This window comes from Fukomys damarensis, unplaced genomic scaffold (genome assembly GCF_012274545.1).
Source record: "Fukomys damarensis isolate Sample0158 unplaced genomic scaffold, DMR_v1.0_HiC HiC_scaffold_4, whole genome shotgun sequence".
Lineage (NCBI taxonomy): Eukaryota > Metazoa > Chordata > Mammalia > Rodentia > Bathyergidae > Fukomys > Fukomys damarensis.
The window spans coordinates 67,957,699-67,971,575 of record NW_022900916.1 but is presented as its reverse complement, the minus strand read 5'-3'; the positions used below and the strand labels follow the sequence as shown (position 1 = coordinate 67,971,575).

At 40.9% G+C, this 13,877-nt stretch overlaps 2 protein-coding genes across 6 annotated transcripts in view; one reads left to right on the top strand and one right to left on the bottom strand.

Moving 5' to 3' along the window:
* The window catches only part of Kif27 (kinesin family member 27), a 147,953-nt gene that overhangs the window by 59,981 nt on the left and 74,095 nt on the right, over positions 1-13,877 (top strand). For 4 of the 5 annotated variants that reach the window (XM_010632916.3, XM_010632920.3, XM_010632921.3 and 1 more), the window contains one exon: positions 12,878-13,021. The exons of the other annotated variant lie outside the window; for it this stretch is intronic. In XM_010632916.3, coding sequence (XP_010631218.1) covers positions 12,878-13,021 — 144 coding nt within the window. The remainder of the gene's footprint in view (positions 1-12,877; positions 13,022-13,877) is intronic. 5 annotated transcript variants of the gene reach the window in all.
* On the bottom strand, positions 3,860-9,009 carry LOC104868240 (acyl-CoA-binding protein-like). The gene is made up of 2 exons (XM_033758139.1): positions 8,956-9,009; positions 3,860-4,293 (listed from the first exon to the last, which is right to left on the bottom strand). Exons 1-2 carry the CDS (start codon positions 9,007-9,009, stop codon positions 3,925-3,927), a joined length of 423 nt encoding a protein of 140 aa, XP_033614030.1. The 3' UTR covers positions 3,860-3,924.

Genomic DNA, 13,877 nt, shown 5'->3' with positions numbered 1-13,877 from the left:
CCTAGGAATTGGTCCACTTTGTTCTAAAAGGATTTTTTTGAAGTAGTTACTATCTTCTGTATTTCAACAGTGTCTGTTGTGATTTCCCCATTTAAATTTTTAATTGCATCGATATAAGCCTTTTCTTGTTTTCCCTTGGTAAGTGATTTTATTTATTCTCTCAAAGAACCAGCTCTTCAGTTTTTGTTTTTGCTACATGGCGATCAAACTTGGGACCTTGCGCTTGCAAAGCAGGCAGTGGAACCACTGAGCTAAATAAATCCTCAGCCCCCAGCTCTTCAATTTGTTGATTCTTTTTACTGTTTGTTTAGTCTGACTTTCACTGATTTCTGCTCTAATCTTTACAATTTCCCTCCTTAATTTTGCTGATTTGTTGTTTCTCAAGTATCTTAAGATTTCTCATAAGTTTATCTATTTGAATTTGCTATTTTCCTTTTTTTTTTTTTTTTTTTGAGACAGGGTCTCACTATGTAGTTGAGACTGACCTGGAACTCACTATGTAGCCCAGGCTGGTCTCGAACTCATAGTGATCCTCCTGCCTCAGCCTCCCGAGTGCTGGAATTACAGGTGTGCGCCACCACGCCCAGCCTGAATTTGCTGTTTTCCTAATGTGAGCATTGATTTTGATAAAATTTCCCCTTAGAATAGCTTTCTTTCATAGTGTCATAGAGGTTTCAATGAGTTGTATCATCATTGCCATTACCTTCCAGGAATTTTTTAATTTCTTCAATTTCTTCTGACCCATTGGTTGTTTAGGAGTATATTGTTAATTTTCCAGGAGCTTCTGCTTTTTTCCCAAAATTTCTTCTTTCATTGATTTCTATTTTCATTGCACAGTGGACTGATCATATGCATGGAGTAATTTCTATTGTGTTTACTTAAGCTGCCTTTGTAGACTAGTATGTGATTTATTTTGGAAAAAAGTACAATATGGGAAGCAAGCAAGCAAGAAGTACTGTGTGCATCTGAAAAGAATGTGTACTCTGTTGCCAAGGGGTGAAATACTCTGTAGGTATTTGTTAATTCCATATGTTCAAGGGTATGATTCAGGCCTGAAATTTCTTTTTTTTTCATCATGAAAATATTTTTGTTTTTCAGAATATATGTAAGAAAATTTTAAGTATGAGATTAGAGATACAACTTTAATGTTATTAAATTTCCCCAATGTTTAGACTAGATTTTGACAGTGGCTGCTACCATTTCAAGATTATACTCTTACAAATGTAATTTTAAAAAATATGCAACAATCTTCAGTTATTTTGAAGGAGAGTGTAAATGAAGACATTCTTTGGGTCATGATTTCAAAACATTACTTTTAACATTATACTTCCTTTGTTCGCAATCTAATCTGAGTAACAAAATACAGTACTGGATGTAAGCACATCTTCGAATAGCCTTAGCTGAGCAGTTGCATCCACTTAGAACAAATGACAGGAGAATGATTCCGTAACAATGTTCTCCACTTGTCTCACAGCACGTTATACAGTTAAATAAAAATCTGTGGAAATAAATCCATGTCTTTTCGTGTTGTTATTTCAGCTTGATCTCAAGCACAAAACATGTACACAAAGATCTCTTCCCTTCTCACTGCCTCAGCCCTGTTGCCTTACGGATGAGGTATGGCAGGGAAGACCCTTGCCTGGCAGCAAACTAGTAACACTTAGAATTTTATATACAGAATTAAGAGTTCCACGAATCCATCGAATTCCTTGAAAATATGTTGGGCTTTTTTTGGGAAGTATTACTGTCTCCTAGCCAGCCACTGAAAGGCTTTTGTGCAGTAGTATATGCTCCGACCTGGATACAGCAGCACAAGGTGATCTGCACCTGCTGTCTGCTGCTGCCTGACGCATCTATCCTTTTATTTGTGGAGACTGGCGCCAGATTCCCATTTGTGCCGTTGGTAGTGTGGCGGCTGAGCCATTCACAGCAATACAGTCGACTTTGTTCTCCAGCTTCACCAGGCGTTGCAAGATGTCATCCAACAGGACAGCAGTTGTTCTTTTCAGATCAGCACATCCTGCCGTAGAAGCACCATTCTCAACTGTTGCCGTGTTCTTACTTTCCTCCACAAGCGCTTTAACGTATCTCTTGCTTAACTCTGGTGTTTGTTCACGTAACGACCCTGCTTTGACTTCTTGGTTGCTGAAAAGTGCAATGCAGTAACATCACTCCCCAAATGAGTGCAAACGCAAGCACTAATAAACTCAACTTCTGGGACATATTTTTTTCTTGCGATTGTAAAAAACATTCCTGATGAAGGAAACAAATTTGATTATAAAGCAGTAACTGGAGACAAGTTTCCGAACAAAACTTTCGAAGGAAAAACTTCTCTAATATGTGTTCTTCATCTTCGGCGAGGTTGCTCCACTCTTACATTAACTGTGGGCTTCTTGTCACCCTCGCCGCTGCAGCGGGGCTCCGGAGCCTGAGCGGCGCAACCAAAGCCCAGGAGCGGGTGTCAGTGGCGCCCCACCCGGAGAAGCAGCCTTCGGGTTGGGGTGGAGAAAGACCGGGGCATGGGAGTCAGGACCTGAGATTTCTTTATGGGTTCTTTGTTTAGTTGAACTCGGGTCCTTGCCCTTGTGAGGCAGGCGGCAGAACCACTGAGCTACATCCCTGGCCTTAGTTGATCTATCTCTTTGTGAAAATGGGTGTTAAAAAATTTCCTACTATGATTATGTTAGTGTTTATTTAATCTTTTAATATCAGCAGTTTTTGTTTTATGAAGATAAGTGGCTGTAGTATTGGGTGAATGTGTTTATCATTGTTATCTCTAATGGTTTGTTTCATTAATTAGTATGTAGTGACCTTCTTTGTCTTTTCTAATCAGTTTTAACATGAAGTTTATCTGGTCTCATATTGGAATTGCTTCCCCTTTTCAGGGTCCTGCTGCATGAAAGGCTTTCCATCCTTTAATTTTTGGTGTATGAATATCTTTTTGGATTAGATGAGTTTCTTGAATGCAACAGATTGTTGGATTCTGTTTTTGATCTAATCGGCTAATATGTGTCTTTTTTATTTTATTTTATTTTTTGGTACCAGGGATACTCGGGTCCTTGTGCTTGTGAGGCAGGCAGCGAAACCACTGAGCTAAATCTGCAGCCCAAATCTGAGTCTTTTAATTGTAGATTTGAGGCCATGAGCATTGAGATGTGTTGGTTATTTACTATCATTAACTTCTTCATCCTTTTTTTAAATTTACTTTTCCTGATTTTTTTTAATTTAAATTGAATTTATTGGTACATTGTAGGTAGATAGTACAGTTACATTAATTACTGGGATCTTGTACCTTTACATGACAGGTCTTGGCCTGATTTTGTTGTTGTTGCTGCTGCTGCTGCTGTTTATCCATTGATCTCACTAATTTCCTCAGTGTTTGATTCATTGTTGAGAATATTCTTTTTTTTTTTTTGGTACCAGGGATTGAACTCAGGACCTTGTGCTTGAAAGGCAGATGTGGCACCACTGAGCTAAATCCCCAGCCCTGCTGAGAATATTTCTAAGTTTTTGCTCTAGAGCCAATTTAATACTCTTGTATCTTTTTTTAAATATATATACCAGGGGTCGAATTTAGGACCTTGTGTTTGAGAGGCAGGTGGTGGCACCACTAAGCTAAATCCCCCGGCTCCAGTACTCACAGATCTTTTGAGCTGGTCTTTGTCATGGAAATGACTTGTTTCTCTATTACTGTGTGTGTGTGTGTGTGTGTGTGTGTGTGTGTGTGTGAATTGATTTCAGATAAGAACTGGGCGGGGGGAGGTCAGTGACCATTCCTGTTCCTAATCTGTTAGAGCCACATCATCGTGGAACACGCTGAGAAACTAGAGTAACCACCTACTCTCACATCACCCACAGTACTGAAGAAACAAGGCATTATATGGCTTTAGGTTAAATGTGTGTCTGGCGACCTAGTCCAGTCTGTTACACTCCGTATTTGTTCTTTAGCTCTTCCACTTTGTTGATGTGAGCATTCATGGCACTTTCCTTGGATGTCCCTTTCATCTGGTTCCAGACATCCCACTTGGCTTTGCCTTTGAGGTCCAGCATCCCAGCCTGCTCTGTATTTATGTCGCCCACTGTGGCTTGTTTGTAGTAGCTGTAAATGAACAACATCTCTTGGTCCGTTAACTGGGTCTTGAAGTGCTTAACCTCCTCAGCAGCTTTCTCATACTCAGCCTGAGACAGGCAGACAGCGTTAGGAGGGTTCCAGAGTCCACATAGGAGGCGAGAAACAGGAAGTGAGCACTTTATCCGTTTATTTTGAAGGATGGGGCTGCTGAATAGGTTAACCTGAGTTGGAAGTTATTTGCTCTGAGAGCTTGAAATACTTCAAGCTCTTCTGGCCTTTAGGGTTTGTGTTTAGAAGTCTGCTGTGAGTCTAACTGGTTTACCTTGATATGTGATTTGTTTTGTTTTTCTTTAGCTCCTTTAAAATTTTTGTTTTTTTTTTCCTGGATATCTCATAATTTAACGATGATGTTCCTTAGTGAGCTTTTTCCCTCGCAGTTGTTTGAGGTTCTATAAGCATCACTTACTCATATTTTAAACTCTTGTTGTATTTGGGAACTTTACTTCCATGATTTCTGTAAGCATGTTTATGAATCCATTTGTGCTATTTTCTAGTTTTTCGCTAACTCCAGTTAGCCTTAGATTGGTCTTATTGTTGTCATCTAGTGGCTGCTGGATGCTCTTCTCTTATTATCTCATTTTATTTTTGGTTTCTTTGAGCTTTTTATTGTAGTTCACTAGCTTAACCTCAATATCACACACACTCTCTCTACACTGATTATTTCTGCAGTGTATGAATTCTTTTTTTTCCCAGTACTGGGGTTCGAACTCGGGACCTTTTGCTTGTGAGTCAGTCATAGTGCCACTGAACTAAATCCCCGGCCCATGCAGAGTATGAAATCTATACAAATTTTATTTCAAGTGTTTCTGCCTGACAGCTTTTCAAGAACCCCATCGCCTTTTTGACTCTGTGATTCAAATTTGGCAGTATCTTGGTTAGCTCTTCCATTTTATCTACCTTATTTCCCCAAAATTAACTATAAGCGTATTAGTGAAAGTTTTTGGTTAGCTCATCTATTTTTTAAAACATATTTCCCTGAAATTCACTATAAGTATACTGAGTGAAATTGCTTTGAACTTTTGGTTCATTTCCTTTTTGAGTTTATCTGTTTTTTTCATTTCTTATATGAATTTGCATAGATTTCTGCTACCTGGTATCTGTTTTCTTCTTCAGGTGTGCTCTTTGGCAGGGGCTGGGGGGCTTGGAGATCTTCTGTTTCCTTGCTCCCCTGTTCTTCTATGTGTATCTGTGTTTTGTTGTTAATACATATATCTTTAAAAAATTATATATGGCCCCCCTTTTTTCACCTCCGTTTTTTTGGGGGGGAAGATTAATTCAGGTCCGGCATTAGAGAAGTGAGGAGAGCATGTGGCTTTTATGGAGACCTTTAGCAGGATACTGTCTCCCTGTGAATTGTTTTCAGCTTGTATGTGCAGTGCTAATATTTACCCATTCTGTTATCTAACTGATTTCGTCTCTGTCCCTATGTTTTGCCAGAAGCACCCACAGAGTCAGTCTTACAGGCCTTCTGTATAGTAGTCCTTGTAGTTACACCTCCCCCTTTTGTGCATTCTTTAATGCACCCTGTAGCAGTTTATTATTTGTGTGTTTTTTCTGTAATGGGATAGATAAAGTAGGGTGGGAGAATGGGAGGCATCTGGATGGGAAATGTTAGACTGAAGGGGAGGTTTGAAGAGGGAAATAGTGGTAGATAAGAAGAAAAGGTTGATATTGGGTTTGATTCTACTGGGTTTACTTTTAATTGAGTTCAAAGGTTAGTATTGGGATTTTTCAGAAGATATTTTGTGGGGGCAAGGGCAAGATATCCGAGAAAGAGTGTTTGCTTTGTAATCAAAGAAAGCTTTGTGGTTTTCAGAACTTACTGATAGTGAGTAATCTAAGTAAGATATGAAATCACCAAAGGTTTAGGATAGGAAAAATTGAGAAATAATATTAACAAAGATAGGAGTGACTGTGAGGGAGCTAAGTATGGGGAATTTAAAAACGTGGGAGGAGGAGTTTACATGTTTGGCAAAAGAATTAAAAAATGTTGATAATATTGTCTTAGGGGTTTGAGGTGAAGAGATTAGATAGGGAGCTGTGACGAGACAGAGAACCTAGACACCTGTTAAATCAGAGCCACTGAAAAAACAAATGCACAAAAGTAACGACTTAAAAAACCTAAGAAACCATAAAACAACATAATCCACATTATTAAAGAAAACAAGAAAGTTACAAAAACCTAAACCTATAAGAAGGCTGACGGAACACAGATTAAATATTCCATTCAGACATTATGTACAGTGTACCCTTGAGTTACAATTTGCCTCACGTACAAACAACTTGGGTTACAACCAGAATTTTAGTTTTAACTTCTGACCAAAGTCTTGAGTTAGGACCCTTAAGGCCAGTCTTTCCTACATGGAGTCAATTGAGAAGTCCTGGATGAGTGTCTGTCTAAGGACCCTGAAATCTGCCTGGGAGAAAGTGCGGCCTCAACTCAGGCAGGAGAGACTTTGAAGGCTGTGTGGAGGAGTCTGAGCCTTCACCTGGCCCCATGGTGATGACCCCGTCACCACAGCAGGGTCCGTGGCTCGCAGGTGGACAGTGGTGATGCTGAGGGGCTGGTGGAGGAGGAGCTGTCAGAGGAGCTGTCTGTGGAGGAGCTTCAGCAGCTTCTGGCTGAGCCACACAGAAGGGCAGCTGAGGAGCTTTCTGAGGGGAGGGAGAGTATCAGTAATCAGTGCCGCAGAGTTCTTCTGCATTAAAGGAAAGCCTGAAGAAATGGACACAGCTACAAACGTCTGTAGAGAAGACACACCCAGGCCAGTTTTTGCATTCAGTTGCTTAGTGACGATGTCGTGTCATACTCAGAACAGGGTTAAAGAAGAGACAGAAACAGACAGCCACAGACCAGGTTAAGACCACAGACCAGAAAAGATTGAGACCTAGTGAGCCAGAGCAGGTCCTAGTGGGCTACAGACTCTCCCGAGGAGAGAAAGGACACCAGAGAGTCAGATTCCTCATGTTCTTATGGAAAGGACTCTCCTTCCAAACAGTAACCACCTTCCATTTCTTCCTCCCTTCCTGTAAGTCAAAGATGTCAACTTGAATGGTCAGTACAGTATAAATTGTTGTTTCTGGTAAACCAGGCACATTTTATAACTTTTTGGTGAATACACTAGGAAAATTATTGGTGTATCTGGTAAATTACGCACATTATTCAACCCTTCCTTTTCTTTTTCTTTTTTTATTTTTTTTTTTGGTACCGGGGATTGAACTCAGGTCCTTGTGCTTGCAAGGCAGGCCACCGAACTGCTGAGCTAAATCCCAGGCCCTCAACCCTTCTTTTTATTATAAATATGTTCATTAAGGGGTGCTTTGGGGGTTCAGAGTGCATTATGGGTATTTCCATTATTTCTTATTGGGAAAATAACTGACTTGAGTTATAGCCCTCACGAATGAATTGAGTTTTTAAGTCAAGGGTCCACTGTATTTGATTACCAAGTAGCTTCTTTGCCAGAGAGTCTGAGTGCTCACACCCCAGTACTCCTCTGTTCCCTACACCAGAACACTGAAGCTAACTCAGACTCAGATTGCAGTCATTCTTGCAGAGTCTGATCCAGTCCAAGATTCTGGGTTAGGAGCTCTTGCTGTCTCTCTCCCTGGGTGTGAGTGGTAGATTTGAGTCTATGGCCGTACCACCTTGAACGCACCCAATCTCGTCTGAATGGTGGATTTGGCAGAGAGGTTCACTGGCACTAAATTGTCCCCTGAGTCAGTATTATTTCTGTGCAATCAAATAAGCTACACTAGTAACAAATCCACTACAGTGGTATCTATCAGTGTAGGTGTGAAATAACATACCATGACATCCTATTATGGTTGTCCCTTAGCTCAGAGAAAAAAAAATCCATGGTTAAAGTGTAAGCATCTTAACAACCCAAGGCTTGACCTGCAGTTAATGAGTTCTAAAGGCAGTGGTTGTGTCTTCTCTAACGGTGAAAACAGCATTGAACACTAATTTTATGGGATTAGTTATCTAAAGCCAGGAAGCTGGGTACCAAGTAATGCTAGAGGGAGGAAGAGAAAAAAAGAAAGCATTTTTTTTACATCCTAATATGAAGATGGCAAGGGATTCTAATGATGGTAAGGGTATTTTATATAATTGGAAGGAGATAACAAGAAAAACTGGGTGCGGAATTGGAAGTGAGAAATGGAGAGGAGAAAAGATTCCATGACTGGTATAAATATTAGAGAAAAAGTTAAAGGGGCACAAGTGAAGGAGGGGAGAGGAAAGAAAAGAAAGATGGAGACTGAGTAAAATACAGGAGAAGGAATTCATGTGAAATCTGAATAAAAGGAGGAGTATAAGGATAGGGGAGAATTCCCTTGCTCTTAATAAACTGCATTGGGAGAAAAAGGCAAGAAAAAGAGAAGCACACACATGTAGACCCACTCATTAAAGAAAAAAGGGTCAACTAATGGAAGAAAGGTGTGAAGAAAATGTACAGAAGGAGGGAAACAGCAAAGAACTAAAAATGTAAAGCAAAAATGAGAAAACAGCACAATCAAATAACGAATAAAAATGTTTTCTATTGTTTTGGCCACGAGGCTCTTCCTCAGCCTAGGATTACTGGGAAGTGGATTTTGGGCAGTCTGCCCCGAGAATGTACAGCTGGAGATCTGTTCACAGGGAGAACACGGCACCGCTGTGAGCTTCCAGTCCTCTGCTGCTCAGGCTGAGCCTGGACTCTGACCTCAGGAGCTTGCTTGGTGTGTTCTCCAGCTCCAGCCCTCAGTGGGACTCTGCTCTCCCATGGCTAACTGTCACTGATAGTGAAAAGTCCAAGAACAGGAGGGCTCTGTTTTTGTATACTCACATTCTCTTGATTTAAATTTTCAATACCATTTGTTCTGCTCGGGTCATCAGACATAGGGTTTTACACTGTCTGCATTTAAACGAGGGAAAAATAACAGCCAGGGAGCAGTAGCCCCCGCGGGATATAGGACAGGGAGGGAGTCCACTAAAGCTAGCCCAGGCCCTCCTGACCATTGCCTCACCCTGGCAAAAGCCTGGTGTGTTTCATTTTAAAACAAGTTTTTCTCTTCCGCGTGGGGAAGAGCCACTTTGCCAGTTAAAATAATTCAAAAAGAAAAGAGGTTTCCCCCCTCTTCTCTAAAATCATTGGCATAGCTCTCAAGGCCAGATAGTAAAAAAGAAAAATATGGTGGCAGTTGACACAAGCCTGTGTCTAGCCGCGTGATTCTGTGCAGGCCCTAAGCCTGTACTGGCGCTGTCCACATCCAGTGTGGGCCGCCCTCACCCTAGCATCACAGCTTGAATCCCAGAATACACCGGAACCCAAACTGAGAAAAAACAGCCATTTACAAAACCGGGTAAGTTTAAACCAGGTTAATTTCCCAAAAAACAGTAGTGAACAGACACAGGGATGGCAAGGCATACCACAAGAAATAAGGGAAAAAAGAAAGAAGGAAAAAAGTCTGATGCAGCTAGAAGAAAAAACGAAAATGTCTCATTCCCCAACCCCATTCCTCACAGCCAGAAAAGCAGCAAATAGTTTTCTGCCGACCGTGAGAAGAATCCCCTGATTTCCCACCGAGAGGAGATGAGAAAAGGAAGAGAAGCCTTAAGCCTTTAAGATATTTCTGTGAAAAACCAAAAATGTACTCAGTGGGCCTTACATATTCTCCTCGTGGCTAGCCACGCCAAATAATGTTACCAGAATCTCCTGGCCGGCCACACTGATTAATGTTACCAGGTAGCTCTTCTAAAAGTGGCTTGCCAAATAAACTTGGCCAAGTTTTGGGTTGCTTGCCCCTCCTGGAGTTGCTTTCTAGGTTCTTCTCATCTCACATAAAGAGTTGAATGAAACAAACAAAAAACAGTAGCAAAGTTTGTTTGAAAAAGTAAAAATGAAGAGTAAGGGAGGAACTGGCTTTGCAGAACGAGCTTGGGCCAAGTAAATGAAGGAAAGGCAAAAGTACACCCTGGAGGAAGCAGGGCAGGATGTGATGAGGAAAGCAAGCTCTTTTCGTCTGTGTTCTTTCTTTTTTGGGGTAACAGGGATTGAACTCGGGACCTTGCGTTCATGAGACAGGCGGCAGCACCCCTGAGCTAAATCCCTGGCCTTCATCTGTGCTCTTTTATGCTGTCCAAATCTCAAAGAAACCCTCGAGAATTTCTCCATACAGGTGTGGAGATGGTACTAGATCACACGCCTCCGCCTCACGCAGACATCAGGTCTAGGCCATCCTGTCGAAAACCTGCTCTAGTTTTCATGAGATGTTCACATTGAGGGCTCTGGGAACTGTTCTGTGCTGTGTTCTGGGATCTTGTAATTCACAGGTCACCCCTACTTCTCCAGCCAGTTTTGCTATGCACTAATCTATCTCAAGATAGTGGTGTAACCCTGGTTTTTCACCACTAGTCAATCATTGGAAAACGTCACCTTCTAAATACCTGTAAAAGATTTTTTCCTTTTTGCTGTTGTTTTGTTTTTGTTAGTGCATATCTGCTGTGTATTGATGATATTCGTTGTGAGGCGTTAGTACACGTACACAACACATCTTAATTCTCCTTTCCCTCTCTTCCCTCAGTTACAATTCCCCCCTTCTCCATCTCTTTTTTCTTTTTTTTCAGATTAGCTGTCTTTTATTTCGTTCTTTCTTTATATTTTGGTTTCTCACAGGGAAAACATGCACTATTTAAGCTTGTGTGCCTGGTTTGTTTCCCTTACCAGTACGGCCTCAAGGTGCATCCATTTGCGTAACAGATGACTGATGTTTACCCATTCATCTGTCGCTGGACATAAGCTGCTTCTATCATTCGTCTGTAGGCGTTGTAAGCGGTGCTGCTGAAACGTGGCTGTGCGTGTATCGCTGTACTATGATATCTTTAATTATTTCAGGAAGATGCGTAGGAAGGGAATAGCTGGGTTAAATGGGGTTTCTTATTTTAGGTTTTTGAGGAGTATTCCTACTGATTTTCATAGGTTGCATTAGTTTACGTTTCTACCATCAGTGAAGAAGGGTTCCTTTTTTCCCAGCATATTACTTTTTTTTTAATATTAAAAAATATTAACACAAGAAGAGTATATTGCTGGGGATTTAGCTCAGTGGTTCGGTGGCCTGCCTTGTAAGCACAAGGACAAAAAAAAAAAGAACAGTATATGAAGAGAATTACAGCAAACAGGTAAGCACTTTGTGTATGTGTGTGTGAGATAAGATCTTGTTATGTAATTCTGGCTGGCCTTGAACTCACTATGTAGCCCAGACTGGCCTCAAGCTCGTGGTGATCCTCCTGCCTCAGCCTCCTGCATGCTGGGATTACAGGCATGTACCACCATGCCTGGCTTGAACACTCTTATTTTTGGTACGGGGGATGGAACTTGGGACCTTGCTCTTGTGAGGCAGGTGGTGGCACCACTGAGCTAAATCCCTGGGCCCTTGAATGCTCTTTTATAATAAACATGAACCAAAAAAATAAGTTATAAAGCATTTGTAAAAATATTTAAATATGCAGAACCAATGAATTGGAAATTATATTTTAAACTTATCAAATAATTAGTTGCCTATAGAAAGAGTATATCAACTAATAAGAATTATAGTTTGTCTTTCAGAACCATCAGGACCATATGTCCCTTCCTCATTTGCTGATGTAAGAGTCCCCAGCAGGGATGAGGAGGAACTTTCTCATAGCCCCACCACACAGGTGTGGGAAGTCAAGGTTGCCCTCACAATGCGGGGTCTGTTCATGCCACACAACCTGTGAAAAAGTCACATACACCCTGCATTTCATGGGTTAAGTCTTATTTGTAATCTGAACATTTGCAAATGAACTCCCCATTTTTGGCTTTCCTTGTAGTTTTGTAGGAAGAGTACAAGCTTTGGATCCAGATAGGTCCTGGGACTAAATATCAAGAGTTTGGTTCATCTATTGTATCTTTTTGGGAAGAGATTTTAATTTCGCTGATCCTTCGTTTTTTATTCATGTATATTCAGTGAGGTAGTTTTTGGAGACAGGGTCTCACTATGGAGTGAAAATGGGAATTGCAAGTTCAAGGCCAGCCTGAACTACCAAAAACTACCTCACTGAATATACATGAACAAAAAAAGGAAGGATCAGTGAAATTAAAATCTCTTTAATTTCTGCTGGGATTACAGGTATGTACCACCACGCCCAGTTTATTCTAAGATTTAAAAAATACCAAGTGTCTGGCATAAAGTAGATCCTTGACAAATAATATTCTTTCTGTTTATTTAATTTAAAAATTGTTTAATAATTATTTGTATATCCCAAGTTTACTTAAAAACACACAAAATCAAACCAAGAAATAACATTATTTAACCATATTGAAGGCTTCAAAATATATCTCCTACTGGTGAAAATGTACAAAAATCTGCAATCCTTATATTTTATAGTTCTCTTTGGAAAATATAATCTCTTTGACTTTTAAAAACTCACATTAAAATATCATGAGAATTGTAGCAAACTTGTAAAAATCTTACAGTATGTACTCCAGAACCCAGGTCATTGGTTTTCTGCAGGAAATAAAAGTCAGGAAAAATCTTTCTGCCTTCGTGGTAGTTAATGCCTGTGTTCTAGAAATGACTACTATGTTTCTGCTTTAGAAAGAAACAAGGAAAACATTGAAGTAAAACGGAAGAAACGAATTTAAAAGCCATTGTAAAGCTTCCGTTAAGTCGCAGTTTCTGTGGTGGTGTACGGTCCTCGTGAGCATGTTCTGCGGTGCCCATCTGTGCGCTTTCTGTCCCTGCCAGTGCGCTCTAGCTGCTGATGAAGTGCTGTTCAATCAGAAGGAGCTGGAAGTGAAGGAGCTGAAGAACCAAGTGCAGATGACGGTAGAGGAAAACAAAGGACACGCTGTGTCTTTGGAAGAAGCACAAAAAGTGAATAGGTTACAGGTAGAATTTCTTAATTTATCTAGCTCTATAAATATAGCACCTAATAAACGGAGTAGCATTCAGAACAATTAATGGGTACATTTACAAAAGTATATTTCAGTTGGAGAGTTCTAAACATGGCTACCAGACAAAATTCTAGTTTTCCCCTAAATCAGGTGAAGGGGAAAACATTTCACAAATACGAAGATAGTACCGGGAACTTAGCTCACGAATCAAATTGTGGCTATCTTGTCTCCATGCTGTTCCTTCAGTTGTTTGCTGAGGTGGTAGGTAGTGTGGTGTGAACAGTTGGGATGGAGGCCTGGGATTGTAGCCTAGTGGAGAACACTTGCCTGGCATATATGAGGCCCGGGTCAGATCCCCGGTACTCCAAAAACAAATACCCCAAGAAGCAGTCCAGAACATGTCTGCAGTGGACAAAATTTCAGTATAGTGTATTTACCATGTAATGGCTCAGACAGAGTGAGGATGCAAGTCTCCTGGTCTCAGTTAGCTGATGGCTGAACCCCATGATGCTGACTGATCTCGGGGTGCAAGGCCCAGATTGAGTTCCCCATCCTTCCAAATGGTTGAACTCCGCAACGTTCTATTACAGGTTTCCCACGCCCTTTCTTTAAAGATGTTCAAAGTTGGGAACTCAGAAAAATACCCTTGATGACCACCTCTGTCTTTGCAGAGTGGGTCCAAAGACTTGCACAGTCAGGAGGTCTTAGGATGCAAGACCCCTGATCTCAGTTAGCTAATTGCTGAACCCCATGACGCTGACTGACCTCGGGCTGCAAGGCCCAGATTGAGACCCCCATCCTTCTGAATGGTTGAACCGCACAACGTTCTATTACAGGTTTCCCACGCCCTT